We start from the raw sequence: 21600 nt of genomic DNA, 5'->3' as shown, positions 1-21600 counted from the left end.
CCATGCAGACACTGCTTGTGCCGTTTTGCTGCCATTTCATCCTCGCATTTCTGTCTGTTTCTAGCATTCTAACCCAAAGCATATTACACACAAGTAACTCAATCCATTGTCTCCTGGTCCGTAGCTTTCAGTCGTTTTTACTTTTCCGATGGTTTGAGTGTGGCTCTGTGAGTTTTTGTCCTTCCTTGGATTCTGCAGGCACGGCCCATCATGCCCCATCAGCTTTTCCCCCCTCACTGGGGCCCTAACCAGGTCCCATCCAAATATTACATCCGGGTACATGCTCTGGGTTTATTGCCTCACGGTTTCAATACCCGGAAGCCTCTCTCTTTACCGAAACTGTGATGCCCGTGCGCAGATAATTGAAACAGAATAATCACTGGTGGAATCTGGAGCAGAGGGTGTTGAGACAGGACAGTTGAATAATGGGAATAAATCACACATCTCACATCATAAAATAACACTTTATTATTGGATCTAAACAGTGAAAAATGTATTCAAAATATTGACGGCGGATTAGTGTTGAACTTTGTGAATGAATTGCTGGTTTGTCAGGAGGTGAGATCGGACAGGTCACATGACTGCTATGGCCTTTGTGCTGATCCCAGGGCAGAATTGATGGTGTTGGGGTAAGGGCAGGGAGGCGGGCCCCTTGGTATCTTCTCCCAGAATCCAGCTCTACATTGTCCCCGTCAAACACTCCCAGGACAGCTACAGCATGGGGTTAGATACAGAGTAAAGCTCCCTCTACACTGTCCCATCACATACTCCCAGAGAGAGCTTGCACTGATGGGCTGAATGGTCTCTCAGTGCTGGAAAATGCCATACTTCTAATCTTGGACCAATCAAATAATGGTAAAAGTCACGTGACTAATCAGGTTATATCAACCAAGGAATGGATGACCCTATTCAATCACAGTTTGCGCATTGTGTCACATGACTCATTACATTATTCATGACATTTTACATGTCAACTTTAAATATCATACCTGTTGCCCATTTTCGACACAAAGAGCGATTTGTGCAGTCATTTGTCATTCAAGGGTTAAAGCCAAAGATCTAAATGGAACCAAACAGGAGGAGCAGCCACAGCTGGAGTGTCCAAGGCAAAGGTGGCTCTTCTGGCTCCAATGAGAGCCGTCCCAAGCAGAGGCCTTGGCCTTTAAATCCGGGCAGAATGGGAAGAGAGCGCGAGAAGATGGTGCTTCATGTTTCATGAGGTGAGGGTGTGTTTCTCCCACCCATAGCCAAACACCACCAGCAAGACTCCTAGTGGCAATAGTTGGATGACAAATGCACCCCTACCAAAGACTGTTGGCCATCTTGTCTGTTGTCATGGAAACGGTTAAGATTAATGGTTAAAAAAAGTTTTTTTTTTGCTGAAACAAATCATCAAATAACTCCAAACTCCCTGGCGGGGTGGGAAATAGAGTGATGCCACAAGGTGTTTTGTAAAAACAGACCAACAGGAAAGACTAGTTTTGGTCAAAGAAGCCTAGTGCAGGCCTCAGGTCATCTCCATTGACCGCTCACTTGACAACTGGGGTTGCCAACCCTCCAGAATTGCCCTGGAGTACCCAGAAAGTAAAGATTCATCTTCCGAAACACGAATCTTGCAAAACTCAGTGAGAAAAATCACTGAGGTCATAAAATAAATTGTGTTATTCAAACATTTTCTTTAAAAACATCTGTTCATTAACTATAATGATATAGGAGGCAGTTTGACTAACAGTTAGGAATCATTCAATTAGGTCACAAAGAGTTCAGTCACTTTCTGATTGGCTGTGCCAATGACAGATGCGTTGGGTGACCAATGGCAGAAGCTTGGGGGCGGGGCAGCTGGAGGTCCCAGGATAAACCTCCAGGGATGTCCAGTTACAGTTGGCAACCCCTACTCTTGACTTAAAATAAAAACAAGTAAAAGCAGAATTTTAATGTTAAAACGAAAACACATACAGCAAAACTTGAAAGATGAAATATCTCTGCTCGGATGTCCTTCCTGAGGCGGAGTTCTCCCAAGAGGTTTCAGCCTGTTGTTTCCCCTGACACCTCTTCGTGAAGCATGGTTGAGTGAAAAGGGTTTGATTTGGTGGAAGATCGAGTGAGGGTCGGGGGGGGGAGGGTGAGGACTGGGGTTCAGTGCCCTCGGAGACGGCGTCGGGGACGCCGGTGTTTCCTTGACATCAGGGGTCCCTCCCAGGCCGACTCCGGGCCCACTCTGCGAAGGGGAGCTCTGCTGGTGGTGACCGGCGGCAGCGAGATGGTGGGCATACCGGTGGTGCTGGGCGCAACCGCTTTTGGCACCAAATGGAAGTCCACCTGGGAGGAGATTAGATTTTCACAACTCAGGGCGAGGCTCAACGGCCAAGCTGAAGAAGCAGGAGTTAATTTTTTTTTCTAATCAGAAAGCTAGAAACCAACAACTTGCATTTATATAGCGCCCTTAACGTAGTAAAACGCTCCAAGGGCACTTCACATGAGCACTCGAACAAAGCATGACGCCGAGCCATTCGGGTGTGACCAAAGACTTGCTTTAAGTTGCGTCTTGAGGAGGAACGTGAGGTAGAAAGTTTGAGAGGTTTAGGGATGGAATTCCAGAGCTTGGGGCCTCAGAAACTGAAGACTCGGCCAATGGCGTCACGATTTAAAATTGGGAAGCCAGAATTAGAGGAGAGCAGAGATGTCAAAGGATTGTGGGTTGGAGGGGGGTTACAGAGATAGGGAGGGAGCAGGGCCATGGAGGGACTTGAAAATAAAGATGAGAATTCTAAAACCGAGGCACTGCTGGAACAGGAGATAATATAGGTCAGCGAGCCCGAGGGTGAAGGGTGAATGGGACATGGTGTGAGTAAGGACATGGGCAGCAGAGGTTTGGATGACCTGAAGGAAGGGGAATTGCACCAAGTCATTATGTTCATTCAGAGAGCCAGTGCAGACATGATGGGCCAAATGGCCTCCTTCTGCACTGCAACATTCTGTGATTCTGTTTATAGAGAGTAGAATGCGAGAGACCAGCCGGAGGGGGAGGCGGGGTGGGGGGCAGGATGGAGGTGTTGGAATAACTGGTAGCTCTGTATTAAACATTGTTTGATCATAATACTGCAAAGTGCTTTGGGACATCATACTGCATTAAAGGTGCTATATAAATGAAAGTTGCAGCTGTGCAGTGGAGAATAATAAATATTGGGAAGAGAGACTCACCCGTGTTGGTTCATCGGTACCAACATCGACAAGAATGGCTTGATCCTGGTAACCGGGCGCCGACGCTGTGACCACGTACTTTCCCGGCAACAGTAGACGGAAATAGTCCCCGCCAATACCTCAAAACAAAACCAAATAACCTTTACCCAAATATATCCTTCTCATTGTTATGTAAGTATATAAGAAATAGGAGCAGGAGTAGGCCATTCAGCCCCTCAAGCCTGCCCCGCCATTCAATAAGATCATGGCTGATCTGTCCCAGGCCTCAACTCCTCTATCGTGCCAGTTCCTCATAGCCCTCAACTCCCCGATATTTCAAAACTCTATCTACCTCTTCTTTAAATACTTTCAGTGATCTAGCCTTCACAACTCTCTGGGTTAGAGAATTCCAGACATTCACTTCCCTCTGAGAGAAGAAATTCCTTCACATCTCAGTTTTAAATGAGTGTCCCCTTATTCTGTAACTATGTCCCCTAGTTCGAGATTCCCCCACTAGTGGAAACATCTTCTCAACATCTACCCTGTCAAGCCCCCTCAGGATCTTTTACGTTTCAATAAGATCACCCCTCACTATTCTAAACTCTAACGAATAAAGGCCTAACCTGTTTAGCCGTTCATGATAAATCAACCTTTTCATCCCAGGAATCAGCCTAGTGAATCTCTTTTGAACTGCCTCCAATGCCAGTATATCCTTTCCTAAATATGGGGACCAAAACTGTACACAGTACTCCAGGTGCGGCCTCACCAACGCCCTGTACAGTTGTAACAGGACTTCCCTATTTTTAAACTTCAACCCCCCTAGCAATACAGGCCAAAATGTCATTTGCCTTCTTAATTACCTGTTGTGCCTGCATGCAAACATTTTGTGTTTCATGCACAAGAACACCCAGATCCCTCTGTGCTGCACTTTTTTGGAGTCTCTCCATTTAAATAATAGTGTCCCTTTTGACTCTTCCTACCAAAGTGCATGCCCTCACACTTTCCTACATTAAACTCCATCTGCCAAGTTTTTGCCCACTCACTCAACGTGTCTATATCCCCTTGCAGATTCCTTATGACCTCATCACAACATGCCCTCCCACCTATTTTTGTATCATCAGCAAATTTGGATACATTACTCTCTGCCCCCTCCTCCAAGTCATTAATATAGATAGTAAATAATTGAGGCCCTCGGACTGATCCTTGTGGCACTCCACTAGTTATGTCTTTCCAACCTGAAAAAGACCCATTAATCCTGACTCTCTGTCTTTTGTGTGTTACCCAATCCTCAATCCATGCTAATACATTACCCCAATACTGTGAGCTCCTATCTTGTGCAACAGCCTTTTATGTGGCACCTTATCGAATGACTTCTGGAAATCCAAATATACTACATCTACCCATTCCCCTTTATCAACTCTGTTTGTTATATCCTGCAGGAATTCACTAAGGCTCCTTAGACAGCACCTTCCAAACCCACGACCACTACCATATGGAAGGACAAGGGCAGCAGATAGATGGGAACACCACCACCTGGAAGTTCCCCCCCCAAGTTACTCACCATCCTGACTTGGAAATATATCGCCGTTCCCTCACTGTTGCTGGGTCAAAATCCTGGAACCCCCTTCCTAACAGCACTGTGGGTGTATCTACACCACATGGACTGCAGCGGTTCAAGAGGGCAGCTCACCACCACCTTATCAAGGGCAACTAGGAATGGGCAATAAATACCAGCCCAGCCAGTGAAGCCCACATCCCGTGAATGAATAAAAATAGAACTCTAGCAAATTTGTCAAACATGATTTCCCTTTCACAAAACTGTGTTGACTCTGTTTGATTGCGTTAAGCTTTTCTAAATGTCCTATTTCTTCCTTAATAATGGACTCTAGCATTTTCCCAACTACAATGTTAGGCTGACTGGCCTATAGTTTCCTGCTTTTTGTCTCCCTCCCTTCTTGAACAGGGGCGTCACATTAGCGGTTTTCCAATCTGCTGGGCCCCTCCCAGAATCCAGTGGGTTCTGGAATATTTCGACCGATGCCTCCACTATCTCTGCAGCCAGTTCCTTTAAAACCCTTGGATGCAGGGCATCAGGTCCTGGCAACTTGTCTGTCTTTAGTCCCATTAGTTTGGCAAATACTTTGTCCCTCGTGATAGAGACTGTTACAAGGTCTTTCCTCCCATTAGCTCCTTGCTTATCTGATATCTTTGGGATGTTTATAGTGTCCTCCACAGTGAAGACGGATGCAAAATATTGGTTTAAATTATCTGCCATTCCTCTGCTCCCCGTTATCAATTCTCCAGTCGCATCTTTTTATATACCTGTAGAAGCTCTTGGTGTTTGTTTTTATATTTCTTGCCAATTTACTTTCATAATCAGTTTTCTCCCTCTTTATTAGCTTTTTTATTCTCCGTTGCTGGTTCCTAAAAAATTCCCAATCCTCTGGCCTACCAATAGTTTTAGCTGCTTTGTATGCCTTAGTTTTTGATTGGATACTCTCCTTGACTGTCTTTGTTATCCACGGGTGGTTCATCCTTCTCATCGAGTCCTTCTTTTTGACTGAGATAAACTTTTGCTCAATGTTATGAAATATCTGCTTAAATGTCTGTCACTGTTCATCCACTGAGTCTATTTTCCCAGCCGCTTTAGACAACTCTTTCTTCATACCTCAGTAATTGCCCTTATTTAAGTTGACACTGGTTTGAGACCCGAGTTGCTCACCCTCAAACTGAATTTGAAATTCTACCATGTTGTGATCGCTACCCCCTAGAGGATCCTTAACTACGAGATCTCTTATTAATCCCACCTCATTACACATTACCAGATCTAAAATAGCCTGTTCCCGGGTAGGGTCTGCAATGTGTTGCTCCAAGAAACAATCCCTGATGCACTGTACAAATTTGTCTTCCATGTTACCCCTGCCAATCTGATTTGTCCAGTCAATATGCAGATTAAAATCACCCATGACAATTGTAGCGCCCTTCTTACATACCTCCATTATTTCCCGATTTATACTTTATCCTATAGTGCGCAGCTCTTTGGGGGCCTATAGACAACTCCCTCCTGTGACTTCTTCCCCTTGCTATTCCTTATTTCCACCCAACCTGATTCCACATCACGATCTATTGCACCTATATCACTACTCACCACTGCACTGATACCTTCCTTTATTAATAAAGCTACCCACCAACTTTTTCCGTGTTTCCTATCTTTCTGGAATGTCAAATACCCTTGAATATTGAGTTCCCAGTCTTAGTCACCCTGCAACCGTGTCTCTGTAATATCTATCAAGTCATATTCATTTATTTCTTTATTTATTTATTTGTGCCGTCAATACATCTACCTTGTTACAAATGCTGCGTGCATTCAGATAAAGAGCCTTAAGCTTCGACTTTTTACCATTATTACTCATTCTGGTTCTGATTTCTGCTGCACTTTTCTGCTTATATTTTCTGCCCCTCCTGTCACACTTTGATTATCGTTCACCTCTTCACTACCCTGCACCGCTTCTCTCTCGTTTCTTTTTGATTTTTTAAACTTCCCCTCAATTGAACCCTCCCCCCACTAATTAGTTTAAAGTCCTATCTACAACGGTAGTTATACGATTTTCCAGTACACTGGTCCCAGCATGGTTCAAATGAAGCCCGTCCCAACAGAACAGCTCTCTCCATCCCCAGTACCGGTGCCAGTGCCCCATGAATCGGAACCCATTTCTCCCACACCAATCCTTGAGCCACATATTTACCTCTCTAATCTTATTGACCCTACGCCAATTTGCACATGGCTCAGCTAGTAATCTAGAGATTATTATCCTTGAGGTTCTGCTTTTTAATTTAATTCTGCTCTTAGTCCCTCAGCAGAAGCTCTTTCCTAGTCCTACCTGTGTCATTGGTAACTACGTGGACCACGACAGCTGGATCCTTCCCCTCCCACTCCAAGTTCCTCTCCAGCCCATAAGAGATGTCCTTAACTTTGGCACCAGGGAGGCAACACAGCCTTTGGGACTCTCTGTCTTTGCTGCAGAGAGCAGTATCTATTCCCCTAACTATGCTATCCCCTATTACTACTACATTTCTCTTTCTCCCCTCACTTGAATGGTGCTCTGTATCATGGTGCTGTGCTCAGTTTACTCATCGACCCTGCAGTCTGTGTCCTCGTCCACATTGGGAGCAAGAACCTCGTACCTATTGGACAAGGGCACTGGCTGAGGCTCCTCCAAAGCTAAATTCTGGATCCCCACACCTGCCTCACTCGCAGACACACCCTCCTGTCCCTGACCACTGTCCAATTTGATGTAATTAATCTAAGGGGTGTGACTGGCTCCTGAAACATGATGTCCAGGTAACTCTCTCCCTCCCTGATGTGCCACAGTGTCCAAGCTCACACTCCAGCTCATCAACTCTGAGCCGAAGTTCCTCGAGCAGCCAACACTTACTGCAGATGTGACCGCCATGGATCGCACCGGCCTCCACCAGTGCCCACGTACTACAGCTGCAACACATCACCATCTGTATTCTATTTAATTAATTTGGATGTTAAATATTTTAAAAGTGAATTTCTTAACTGTACTCTTCAGCTGTAATAACGTCTCCTGATTTAATCCACTTGGCCAATCAAAGGAGACACGGAAGAGATACCCACCAATCACCTACCTGTTCTCCTTTGACGTCACACTTTTGGCTCTGACAGGTAGAAACAGATTGAAGGGGCTCCCTGATGCCGGTTTTTATCTCCCATCGCCGCTGCTGTCCTTCTCACACAGGTCCGCTCTCCTCTAGGTGTTGCTGGCTGCCGGTCCCAGGGTCCTCCTCTCGCACTCTCCTCCGGGTAAGGAGGCTCATCGCATCACAAAGACCTGAGGGAAAATTCCCAACTTTGGCCAAGAATAACTACGAACATATACACGAACATATGAATTAGGAATAGGAGTCGGCAATTCAGCCCCTCAACATTGCTCCAGTATTCAATAAGATCATGGCTGATCTGATTGTGGCCCCCACTTTCCTGTCTATCCCCCTTTACTCTTTTACTTCCTTGTCAATCAAGAATCTATCTAACTCTGCCTTAAAAATATTAATTAACCTTGCCTCTACTGCTCTCTGGGGAAGAGAGTTCCACCGACTAACAACCCTCTGAGAAAAAAAATTCTTATCATCTTTGTCTTAAATAGGAGACACTATATTTTTAAACTATGTCCCCTTGTTCTAGTCTACCCACAAGGGGAAATATCCTTTCAGCATCCATCCTGTCAAGTCCCCTGAGGGTCTTATATGTTTCAATAAGACCACCTCTCATTCTTCTATACTACAATGGACACAAGCCCAACCTGACTAACCTTTCCTCATAGGATAATCCCTTCATCCCAGGAAGTGGTCAAGTGAACTTTCTCTGAGCTCTTCGAATGCAATTATATCCTATCTCAAGTATGGATGGAGACCAAAACTGTACACAGTTACTCCAGATGTGGTCTCACCAACACCCTGTACAATGATAGCAAAACTTCCCTACTTTTATATTCATCCCCCTTACAATAACCAACAAGATCCCATTTTCCTTCTTAATCACTTGCTGCACCTGCACACTAACTTTTCATGATTCATGTACAGGAAACCCAGATCCCTCTGTACCTCAGAGTTCTGCAATCTCTCTCCATTTAAATAATATGCTCCTTTTATTTTCTTCCTGCCAAAGTGAACAAGTTCACATTTTCCAACATTATACTCCATCTGCTAAGTTTTTGCCCACTCAATTAATCTATCTATATCCCTTTGCAGACTCCTTATGTCCTCTTCACAACTTACTTTCCTACCTATATTGTGTCACCAGCAAATTTAGCAACCATCCCATCCATCCCTTCATCCAAGTCATTGATATAAATTGCAAATAGTTGAGGCCACAGCACTGATCCCTGTGGCACTCTACAGGTTACATCTTGCCATCCTAAAAATGACCCATTTATGCCTACTCTCTGTTTCCTGTTAGCTAACCAATCCTCTATCCATCTAATATGTTACCCCCTACCGCATGAGCTCTTATTTTTTGTGGTAACTTTTGACGTGGCACTTTGTCAAATGCCTTCTGGAAATTTAAGTACAGCACATCCACAGGTTCCCCTTTATCCATGTTGTTTGCTACTTCCTCTAAGAACTCCAATAAATTAGCCCACCATGATTTCCCTTTCACAAAACCATGTTGACTTTGCTTAATTGCGTTGAGATTTTCTAAGTGCCCTGCTATAACCTCCTTAATAATAGATTCCCGCAATTTCCCTATGACAGATGTTGAACCAACTGGCATGTAGATTCCTGCTTTCTGTCTCCTTCCTTTCCTGAGTAGAGGAGTCACACTCGCCATTTTCCAGTCTGACGGGACCTTTCCAAAATTTAGGGAATTATAGAAAATTAAAACCAATACATCTACTATCTCAGCAGCTACTTCTTTTAAGACTGTAGGATAAAGTCCACCAGGACCTGGGGACTTGTCAGCTTTTAGTCCTAATAATTTTCTCAGTACCTTTTCCCTGGTGATTGTGATCGTTTTAAGTTCCTTCCTCCCTTCCACCTCCTGATTCATAATTATTTCTGGAATGTTATTTGTATCCTCTACATTGAAGACAGACACAAAATATCTGCTCAATTCATCCGCCATTTCCTGATTTTCCATTATTAATTCTGCCGTCTCAACCTCTCAGGGACCAATGGTCAATTTACTCTTTAACTTTTTAAATACTAATGGAAACTTTTACTACCTGATTTTTATATTTCTAAGTAACTTTCTCTTGCTCACTAATTTCTCTCTCATTATTTTATCAGTCATTCTTTTCTATTTTTTATATTCCATCCAATTCTCTGACCTGCTGCCCACCATTACAGAATTGTACAGGAATTTCAATTTGATATTATCTTTAACTTCCATAGTTAGCCGCGGATGATGCCTCCTCCCCAGGGTCTTTCTTTCTCAATGGGATGTATCCTGGCCGAGCGTTATGAACCATCTCTTTAAATATCTGCCACTGCACCTCAACCGACTTACCCCATAAATACCAAGCTCGGAATTTCCCTCCCTGGCTTTGTCCCTCAACCTGCAAACTCGTCCTCCTCCTGCCTTTCAATGTGCCAGGACTAACCACCTTGTTTCCTGCTCTAATTCATTCTTTTTCCAATTAAGAACAGGTTTGAGACCTGCACACTCTGGTGGTGAGCTGCCTTCTTGAGCTGCTGCAGTCCATGTGGTGTAGGTACACCCACAGTGCTGTTAGGAAGGGAGATCCAGGATTTTGACCTAGTGACAGTGAAGGAACGGCCGATATATTTCCAAGTCAGGGTGGTGAGTGGCTTGGAGGGGAATTGCAGACAACGGTGTTCCCATGTGTCTGCTGCCCTTGTCCTTCTAGATGGTAAAAGTTGTGGGTTCGGAAGGTGCTGTCGAAGGAGCCTTGGTGAGTTTCTGCAGTACATCTTGTAGATGGTACACACACTGCTGCTACTGTGCGTCAGTGGTGGAGGGAGTGAATGTTGAAGGTGGTGGATGGGGTGCCAGTCAAGCGGGCTGCTTTGCCCTGGATGGTGTTGAGCTTCTCTTCCGGTCCAGATCAAATGGTGGCCACACAAACCAGGGGTCAAGTCATCAACCAGAGAGACGGTGAAATGGAGACAAGGGAGGTAATTCTACAGAAGAATGAAGAACGAAGTATTGAAGCAAATGTCATGAATCTGTTGTCATGGCACCCACCTGAGGTAACATCATGGTTGATTCCAAAAACTGAAATGGTAGCCTTGGAAATTCCATTGTTATTTTCATCCAAGACCATCCCCTTAATCCCCTTGTGAACCTGACACAAATCAAAAAAGATACAGATCACAATCGCTTGTTGTCGGACAATTGGCAAATCCACACAGGACACAGAGTAAAGCTCCCTCTACACTATCCCCATCAAACACTCCCAGGACAGGTACAGCACGGGGTTAGATACAGAGTAAAGCTCCCTCTACACTATCCCCATCAAACACTCCCAGGACAGGTACAGCACGGGGTTAGATACAGAGTAAAGCTCCCTCTACACTGTCCCCATCAAACACTCCCAGGACAGGTACAGCACGGGGTTAGGTACAGGGTAAAGCTCCCTCTATACTGTCCCCATCAAACACTCCCAGGACAGGTACAGCATGGGGTTAGATACAGAGTAAAGCTCCCTCTACACTGTCCCCATCAAACACTCCCAGGACAGGTACAGCACGGGGTTAGATACAGAGTAAAGCTCCCTCTACACTGTCCCATCATATACTGGCAGTGAATAGAAAGTGTCATCTTACCACAATTTAAGAAGTGTGTTTGTGAGTACTGTACAGAGTTTGGGGCCAACAATCTCAGTTCAAGTTCGTCAAATTTTGATGTTTATAACAATGGAAAATTGTACCATCGTTCACATTGTCTCCCACATTCCAATAGGAATGGATCCTGTGCTGCCACCTTATTCGCTGCTATTGAAGTAACATATTACACCCAGATTACAGGACAACATTCTCAATTGATCAGTTTATAGCAAATCATCTGACATGATACCTCCAGGTGGAGAAATAGGATTACTTTGGTCTTTGGCATTCTCGGTTGAGAATTTGCCTAGATTGGTTATACTTCAAAGAGCCTGATAGTTATCCTACTGGTAAGTATATAGGTCTATAACTTGCTGACAACTTGGTGTTGATAATAAAACCGGTGAGTTGTAATAAAACCGGTGAGTTGGGTTATCTCTGGTCTCTGAACCGCATAATTTGGAGTAATCAACCTGGTAGGTCTAACAACCCAGAGCCATGCGAGAGTCTCACCTCCTCCATGAAGGTCAGCAGTGCCTCTCGATTTCCATACCACTCTCTCTGAAGCTCGCTCTCTGGTGGGAATTTCTTGCAGCTCAGTTCCAGTGTGATTTCAAAACAGTTGGTGTGTAGATAGTTGAAGTCCTGCATCCCTGCGCCAACAAGGTCCGAAGGGGGAGAAGAGCTCGATAATCGAGGCACAGCGGAAATGTGAAGATTGAAGATGACAAAACACACAAGCACACACAATTCAACTCAATGCTCCTGCCACGACGATCACCTCAAATTCCGCTCATGGCGTGGGTTTGAGCCAATGGGAAGATGGCATGGAAATGGATCATGCGGGTCAGGAACATGAGGTTTGATGTCATGTTGGTGTCAGGGGTACAACTGGCCTGAGGCCCCCTGAACTTGGGGGAAAAACAAGATTGCTGGATGAATTGTGGGAAACGCAGGGACTGCAGGTTCGAGGCTGCTGGGAGTGGAGGATTACAGGCTTAAAGTGGAACCACTCCGATGGGATCACGTGCCGAGGGAACACACCAGCTCAGCTAACTGGGCTGCAGATTGATTTCGGCAGTGGGAGGTCGGTGGGATTTTATTGCCCCATCCCCTTACACCGCAGATCCTGTTCGGGGGGGGGGGGGGGGGGGGGGCGGGGGGGCGGCGGCGGGGGGGGGTTTGGGCCGGGTGCGTGTACAGGCTTTTCAAGGTGACCTTCAGAATCCCAACAGACACACCCAGAACTAACCCAATGGGACACAACGCCTGCAAAGGCCTGGGCCTGAATTTTATCCTTTGGTGGGCGGGCGGGCGCGATCGGTGGGACCGGGAATGGCCGGGAAATGGACCGCTGACTGTCGATCGGCTCCCAACCGCAGCTTGGCGCTGCCTGGCCAATTAACGGCCGGCCAGCGTGAAGTACGCGCTGAAAAGCTCAGGGCTGCCGGGGTTGGGGGGGGTGTGGGGAAGAGGCCGGGCGATGGGGTTTCCGCAGGTCCGGGCTGAGCGCTGAGAGAGAGAGCGCCCTGAAGGCTGAGAGCTGCTTCAGGGAGCGACAAACATTCAAATGATGAAATAAAGGTTTAAGAAGCTGGAAAAAAATGTCCACGCATCACAATCAAGCACCTGAAAATATACCTCATAAAAATGCCGTCCGCAGACATTTAATTTTTATTTCACAACACGGAGGTGGTGGTGTAGTGGGATTGTCACCGGACCGGTAATCCAGAGACCCAGGGTAATTCTCTGGGGACCCGGGTTCGAATCCCACCACGGCAGATGGTGGAATTTGAACCCAATAAAAATCTGGAATGAAGGCCAGGATTTTCCCCTCGGCGATGTGGGGGCGGGGCTTGGTTGCCGAGGGGAAAATGACGTCTGGGTGAATCCCCGATGTCATCCTTGGAACATTTAAATTTTTAGGAAGGCGGGCGGACAGCGAAATCAGCTGTCCGCCCGCCGACCTGTCAATGGTCAATTGAGGCCATTGACAGGCTAGTTAAGGTACTTAAAGACCCTGCCCGGCCAACCTTAAGGCTGGTGGGCAGGCCAGGAGCCCCAGTGGGCTCCTGATTATACATGAAACCTCATCCACTGGCGGGATGAAGTTTTATGTCCGTTTTGAACAAAAATAATAAAGTTTGTGTGTTCTTTATTAACATGTCCCGCCTCGTGTGACATTGTCACATGAGGGGGACAGGTTAATAATTTTTTAATGTTTCTATTTTTAAAGTTTTTAACCACTGTTGGTAATCTCCCCGAGACAGGGCTTTGCCTCAGGGAGCAGTGCGATCTTTCGCACACATGCATGAAAGAGCTCACTCTGACAGATGGGGATTCCCTCCCACGCCCCACAGGAAGCGCATAGCCAACTAAGGCCCGCCCACTTAAAATGGCGGCGGGCCCTGTTTGAGTGGCGGGGTGGGGGGTCGGCTGCCCACCCACCACCAGAGGGCGAAATTCTGCCCTAAAAGTCTCATGGTGACCCTGACCATTGCCGATTGTCATTCTAACGTCCATTAGGGAAGGAAATCTGCCGTCCTTACCTGGTCTGGCCTACATGTGACTCCAGACACTTAAACTGCCCTCTGAACAAGGGCAATGGGGGATGGGCAATAAATGCCGGCCTAGCCAGTGACACCCACATCCTGTGAACGAATAAATTAAAAACTTCATCCCATCCTTGGAAAGGGTTTGAGGAAATGCAAAGGCCGCCTGGCCGATTCACCCGTCCGCCACCAAGAATCGGAGACAATTGCGTCGTGAGTGGCTCTTAATTGTCAGACTTGCTTCAGAATTGTGCGCGCCCGCCGAGTGAAATATCATGTGGGTGTGAAATTTTATGCCCGATCGGGTTGGGCATGTGCCCACCTGTGGGGCGTGAAATTCTGCCCCTGGACTCACTACCCTACCACTGAGCTCAAAACACTCAAAGTTTAAAAGCCAATTGGCAATTCCTCTCAGGGAGGCTTCACTGCTCTTTGGGCAGTAACATGTGGCTCCTGATTTTGTTCCGAGTCCCCCATGCTCCTTTTCCACCACCACCCCAACCCCCCCAACTCCACCTCTGCCCCCCAGGTTCTGTGGCTCAGGTTTCTAAGGTGGGGGGCAGGGGGTCCCCTCCCCTTCCATTGTCTACACGACTCTGTCCCCCTGTGGTCTGGGCCACGGTCATTGCGGATGGGAGCTCTTCCTCAGCACACTTCCAGAAGGAGCTGTTGTATCGCTGGGATCTCCACATTGATGATCCATAAGGATGAGCCAGTGCTGACGTGCGGCACGATGGGCTGAATGGCCTCCTTCCGCGCAGCAAGCTTTGTGACTTGCTGATGCACTAGGCGTCTGTATGAGGATGTTGGAGAGAGGATGAGGTGAGGTGAATGTCTCACAGCCGAAGCGGGTAGACAAAGAGATCGACACCTTTCCAGGAGCTGAGGAGGGAACCCAATGCAGACTGAACACTCGATCCCCCAAACCCTCACTCAGAGACAGAGACAGAGACAGACAAGGGCACAGACACGGGGGCAGGTGTGGGGGCAAATTGGTGGGGGGGGGGACAGATGACGGTGGACAGACGGGGAGGACAGACAGGGGGGACAGACGGAGGGGTGCAGATGGGGGGTGCACTTGGGGGGAACAGACGGTGGGGGAGAGCTGGGGGGGACAGATAGGGGTGCAGACAGGGGGTGCAGACGGGGGGGGTGTTGGGGGGGGATAGGGGGGCAGACGGGGGGCAGACGGGAGGGGAGCAGACAGGGTGGGGTGGTGATGTGGGGCAGACAGGGCCTTACCTCTCGAAAGCGAATACCAACTGGCACCATTAGTGATCCCCTCAGGAAAATAGTCTCCGCAGTTGGCCCCACTGTGCATCCACCCATGAGAATAGGAGTAGACCTTAGCAAGCTGGAATGAGAGAGAAATGGAGAGAGAGAAAACAGAACTCTAATAATAATAACAGCATTTCTAGATTTCCATCAAACATATTCTGAATTCTCCAAAGTTGAAAATCCTTTCTTTGTATGATTTCCCTTCACTGAGAGTCTAGATTATCACAAACTGCCCCACTCGGGTCCTGCCATCAAAACCCACAAACTGCATTACAGCTGCTCCCTCTGGTGGGCAGTAGTAATATAACAGGCATAAAAAAAACACTTTGCGAAATGTTTGAACTAAATACTTCAACAGACACTGTAAACCAAAGTCAAAGTGAACAGAAAAGGATCTGTTACTCTAAATATAAACCCCCCAAGCCCTTGATTAGATTCCAGCCTGTAACTCACTCCCGGGTATCTGTTATTCTATATATAAACCCCCCCGAACCCCTCGATTAGATTCCAGCCTGTAACTCACTCCCGGGTATCTGTTATTCTATATATAAACCCCCCCGAACCCCTCGATTAGACTCCAGCCTGCTGTGCACGGTGTTTATGAACCATCCAAGTTCTCCCTTGATATATTGTGTGAGTGTGTAATCGAGGCTGACACTCCTAGTGCAGCACTAAGGGAGTGCGTCACTGTCAGAGGTGCCATTTTTTCAGATGAGATGGTCCCATCTATCCTCTCAGGGTGAATGTAAAAGATCCCATGCCACTATTTTGAAGAAGGGGAGGGGAAATCTCCCCCGATGTCCTGGGCCAATATTTATCCTTCAAATCAACATCACTAAAAAAGATTAACTGGTTATTATCACACTGTTGTTTGTGGGATCTTGCTGTGTGCAAATTGGCTGCTACATTTCCTGCATTACAACAGTGACCACACTTCAAAAGTACTTCATTGGCTGTAAAGCCATTTGGGAAGGCCTGAGGATGTGAAAGGTGCTATAGAAGTGCAATTCTTTTTTTTTACCTTCTGAAAGAGTTTGTGGTCGGGTGTGACGGAGGTGGTTGCTCTGTATGGGCCTCGGCCGTAGGGTTGCTGGGCCTTGTCAAACGGGTAATTTGCCACCACTGCTCCTCCATGCATGTTGGCAGACAGGACAAAGTTGTAACTTTGCAGCCAGCGAATGACGGCGTAAGTCTCCTGCTCAGCCTGGGAGAAATGAATCGACTGAAGGCTGGGTGACCAACCCCACCCCCGCCACTCCCCCTCCCTCTCCCCCACCCCCACCCCGATCCCCTTCCCCACCCCCACCCCCTCCACCCCCACCACTCCCACTCCCCCTCCCCCACTCCCACCCCCACCCCGATCCCTTACCCCTCCCCCTACCCCACCCCCTCCACCCCCACTCCCACTCCCACTCCCCCACCCTGATCCCCTCCTCCACCCCACCCCGCCACTCCCCCTCCCCCACCGCGACCCCGATCCCCTCCTCCACCCCACCCCGCCACACTCCTCCCCCTCCCCCACCCCGACCCCCTCCCCACCCCACCCCACCACTCCCCCTCCCCCACCCCGATCCCCTCCTCCACCCCACCCCCACCACTCCCCCTCCCCGATCCCCTCCTCCACCCCACCCCCACCACTCCCCCTCCCCCACCCCGATCCCCTCCTCCACCCCACCCCACCACTCCCCCTCCCCCACCCCGATCCCCTCCTCCACCCCACCCCCACCCCCCTCCCCCACCACTCCCACTCCCCCTCCCCCACTCCCACCCCCACCCCCGATCCCCTACCCCTCCCCCTACCCCACCCCTCCACCCCCACTCCCACTCCCACTCCCCCTCCCCTCCCCCACCCTGATCCCCTCCTCCACCCCCACCCCGCCACTCCCCCTCCCCCACCCCGATCCCCTCCTCCACTCCACCCCCGCCACTCCCCCTCCCCCACCCCCACCCCGATCCCCTCCTCCACTCCACCCCCGTCACTCCCCTCCCCCACCGCGACCCCGATCCCCTCCTCCACCCCACCCCGCCACACTCCTCCCCCTCCCCGACCCCCTCCCCACCCCCACCCCACCACTCCCCCTCCCCCACCCCGATCCCCTCCTCCACCCCACCCCCACCACTCCCCTCCCCGATCCCCTCCTCCACCCCACCCCCACCACTCCCCCTCCCCCACCCCGATCCCCTCCTCCACCCCACCCCCACCACTCCCCCTCCCCCACCCCGATCCCCTCCTCCACACCACCCATGACACACCCCTCCCCCACCCCCAACCCCACTCCGATCCTCTTCTCCACCCCACCCCCACCACTCCCCCTCCCCTACCCCCACCCCCACCCCGTTCCCCTCCTCCACCCCACCCCCGCCACTCCCCCTCCCCCACCCCGATCCCCTCCTCCACCCCACCCCCGCCACTCCCCCTCCCCCACCCCCACTCCCACCCCGATCCCCTCCTCCACCCCACCCCCGCCACTCCCCCTCCCCCACCCCCACCCTACCCACACCCGCCACTCCCCCTCCCCCACCCCCACTCCCAGCCCCGATCCCCTCCTCCACCCCACCCCCGCCACTCCCCCTCCCCCTCCCCGAACCCCTCCTCCACCCCACCTCCGTCACTCCCCCCTCCCACCCCACCACTCCCCCTCCCCCACCCCCACTCCCACCCCGATCCCCTCCTCCACTCCACCCCCGCCACTCCCCCTCCCCCACCCTGATCCCCTCCTCCACTCCACCCCCGCCACTTCCCCTCCCCCACCCTGATCCCCTCCTCCACCCCACCCCCACCACTCCCCCTCCCCCACCCCCACCCCGATCCCCTCCTCCACCCCACCCCCACCATGGATCTGGGCCAAGCATTCAACCAAATATTCTCTATTCATAGAGGAGTCGCCTCTCACACACCCCCCCAGTATTAATCTCTCCTCCTCTGGTGCCCATGTCTCCAACTGCCTCGACCTTAAGCTCTGGAATTCCCCACTCTAAACCTCTCCTCAAATTGCTCCTCAAAACCTAGCTCTTTGTCCTAGCTTTTTGTCACCTTCCTAGTCTTTGCTTATATTACTCGGTGTCAAATTCTGTCTGATAAATGCTCCTGTGAAGGACCTTGGGATGTTTCTCTCTGTTAAGTGTGCTAAATAAATGCAAGATGTTGTTGTTGAATAGAACACAAGAAATGGGAGCAGGAGTAGACCACACGGCAAATCGAGCTGCACCACCATTCAATGCGATCATGGCTGACCTTGGGCTTCAAGCCCACTTTCCCACCTCCCCATATCTCTTAATTCCCTGAGACACCAAAAATCTGTTAATCTTAGCCTCAAATGTATTCAGTGATGGAGTATCTACAACCCTCCAGTGTAAAGAATTCCAAAGATGCAGCATGGTGTTAGACACAGAGTAAAGCTCCCTCTACACTGTCCCCATCAAACACTCCCAGGACAGGGTTAGAACTTAGTGTCTGCTCCCATCTCACATTTCCATTGGTCAAACAGAGCTGCGGCCTCATGGTCTGTGGGACTGACCTGTTCCTGCCAGTTGGGGGCGAGTGACATGTGATGGTTTCTGTTCTTCTGCTTCTGGAGGGCCACATGAAGATCGGGAAAGTTTCGGTTCAGGTCCACCCCACGTGCGTTCGCACGGCCTGTCAGGTAGATGTTTGCCTCTGTGACCTGGGGAGTGAAACATAGAAAGACCAGCCAGAAAGAGAAAGGGATGTGGGGCAGAAGGCAGTGTTGAAATACACCAAGCTAAACTCCACATAGCTCCTAGCACCTCCCCACCCTGCTCACCGATGTACCCTGGCTCCAGGTCCTGCAGCATCTCAATTTTAAGATTTGCCATAGAGCAGAGAGGGTTAAGGGAAGGTTTGCTAGAATAGTACCAGGGACGGGGACTTCAGTTATGAGAGACACTAATTTCTATAGCACATTGCATAAGCTGAGGACGCTGCAGCATTTTGTAAAGGGTAATCATTGTGAAATGTAGGGAATGTGGGAGCCAATTTGCACACTGCAGGCTCCCACAAACAGCAAGTTAAAAAATCTAATTTTGAGCTGTTGATTGAGGGATCAATAGTGGTTCAGGACACTGGGGAGAACTCCCCTGTTCCTCTTTGAAATAGTGCCATGGGACCTGTTCCGCCCGCCTGAAAGAGCAGAGGGGACCTCAGTGGAATGTCACGTGAAAGATGTAGGAAGATTGGAGAAACCAGGGCTCATTGCTCCACAGTAGCAAGGAAAGGGCAATTTAATGGGTGTTCAAAATTATGAAGAGTTTTGATCAAATAGAGGAGGAGAAATTGTCTCCTGTGCAGAAGGGCTGGTGCCAGTGGACTTAAAAATAATTGGCAAAAAAATCTTAGTTGGGGGGGAATGAAGATAATTGTTTCTTTAAAAAACACACCGAGTTGTTGTGATCTGGAACACGCTGCCTGAAAGGTCAGTGGAAGCAGATTCAACAGTAACTTTCAAAAGGGATCTGGATAAACACTTGAAAAGGGAAAATTTGCAGGGCTGTGGGGGAAAAGCAGGGGAGTGGGATGAATTGGGTGGCTCTTACAGAGAGCCAGCACAGGCACAAATGGTCTCCTTCTGCTTTTCGATGGTAATCCCCTTCACAAAAAATCCTTGCACTCATACAGCACTTTATCCCAGCTCTTGGAAACACTGCATAACGCAGGTCTAAAAGCTCATTCTCAGGATGTGGGCGTCGCTGGCTAGGCCAGCCATCCCTAATTTGCCCTCGAGCAGCTGGTGGTAAAAGGGAAAGGTAGGGCAAACAAATCCAGAGCTCCCTGGGTGACAGAAGAGATAGAAATTCAGATGAGGAGGAAAAAGTGTGCTTACGACAGATGTCAGGTAGAAAATAGATTTGAGAACCAGGCTGGAGGTCAAAGGTTGAGAGGGGAGGTGAGAAAGCAAATAAGAGAAGCAAAGAGGATGCATGAAAAGAGACTGGCAGCAAACATAAAAGTGAATTCCAAAGCCTTCTTTAGCCAGATAAATATCAAAAGGTAGTAAAGGAGGAGTAGGGCCGATTAAGGACCAAAATGTGGATTTACACATTGAGGCAGAGGATGTAGCTGAGATATTAACTGAACTGAGCTGGTGCATTGGTCTTTACCAAGGAAGAAGATGCCACATAGAAAGGGGAAGTAATTCAGATACTAGATGGGTTTAAAATTGATAAGGAGGAGATATTGGATAGGCTATTTGTACTTAAAGTTGATAAGGCACCAGGACTGGATGCGATGAGCCAAGTGTACTGAGGGAAGTGAGAGTGGAAATTGTGGAGGCACTGGCCGGAATTTTCCAGTCTTTCTTAGGCTCAGGGGTGGTGCCAGGGGACTGGAGAATTGCAAATTTTGTTCAAAAAGGGTGTAAGGATAAGCCCAGCAATTACCAGCCAGTTAGCTTAACTTTGGTGGTGGGGAAACTTATAGAAACAATAATTAAGGACAAAATTAATAGTCCCATGGATAAACACGGGTTCATTCAGGAAAGCCAGCATGGGTTTCATAAGGGACAAATGTGTTTAACTAACTTGCTTGAGTTTTTTGAAGAAGTAACAGAGGGTTGATGAGGGCAATGCTGTTGATGTGCTGTGCATGGACTTCCAAAAGGCATTTGATACAGTGCCACACAATAGACTTGTAAGCAAAGTTATGGCTCATGGAATAAAAGGGACAGTAGCAACATGGATACGGAATTGGAGAGCAGTGGTTAATGGATATTTTTTGGACTGGAGGAAGGTTTGTTGTGGAGTTCCCCAGGGCTTAGTGTTGAGACCCTTGCTTTCCCTGATAGATAAATGACCTAGACCTTGGTGTACAGGGCACTATTTCAAAATTTGAGGGTGACATGAAACTTGGAAGCATTGTGAGCTGTGAGGAGGATAGTGTAGAGCTTCAAAAGGACAGAGACAAGTTGGTGGAATTGGCAGACAAGTAGCAAATGAAGTTTAATGCCGAGAAATGTGAAGTGATGGATTTTGGTAGGAAGAACATGAAGAGACAGTATAAAATAAAGGGTGCCCCTCTAAAAAGGGGTGGGTGGAGGGGGTGGGGGGTGGTGTAGGGCCAGAGGGACCTGGCTGCATAAAACATTGAAGGTGACAGGACAGTTTGAGAGCGGTTATTAAAGCATACGGTATCTTAGGCTTTATTAATAGGGACATAGAGCACAAGAGCAAGGAGGTTATGTTGAACTTATATAAGTCACTAGTTTGACCTCAGCTGGAGTATTGTGTACACTTCTGTACACTGTACTTTAGGAAAAATACG

At 48.6% G+C, this 21600-nt stretch overlaps 1 protein-coding gene across 2 annotated transcripts in view; it reads right to left on the bottom strand.

The window, feature by feature from the left end:
• Positions 1 to 445: 445 nt before the first annotated feature.
• The window catches only part of cpn1 (carboxypeptidase N, polypeptide 1), a 30550-nt gene continuing 9395 nt past the window's right edge, over positions 446 to 21600 (bottom strand). The window contains exons 3-9 of one of the 2 annotated variants that reach the window (XM_078536424.1): positions 18842 to 18988; positions 16345 to 16527; positions 15288 to 15399; positions 12007 to 12146; positions 10913 to 11012; positions 3202 to 3320; positions 446 to 2319 (exon numbers count right to left, since the gene is read on the bottom strand). In XM_078536424.1, the coding sequence (XP_078392550.1) occupies positions 2137 to 2319; positions 3202 to 3320; positions 10913 to 11012; positions 12007 to 12146; positions 15288 to 15399; positions 16345 to 16527; positions 18842 to 18988 (984 nt within the window). In that variant the 3' untranslated portion in view covers positions 446 to 2136. The remainder of the gene's footprint in view (positions 2320 to 3201; positions 3321 to 10912; positions 11013 to 12006; positions 12147 to 15287; positions 15400 to 16344; positions 16528 to 18841; positions 18989 to 21600) is intronic. The other variant, XM_078536425.1, reaches the window with a different exon arrangement.

This window comes from Cetorhinus maximus, unplaced genomic scaffold (assembly GCF_964194155.1).
Source record: "Cetorhinus maximus unplaced genomic scaffold, sCetMax3.hap1.1 HAP1_SCAFFOLD_1205, whole genome shotgun sequence".
Taxonomy (NCBI): Eukaryota; Metazoa; Chordata; class Chondrichthyes; order Lamniformes; family Cetorhinidae; genus Cetorhinus; species Cetorhinus maximus.
The sequence above is the reverse complement of the archived record's forward strand: the minus strand, read 5'-3'. Positions and strand labels throughout refer to the sequence as shown.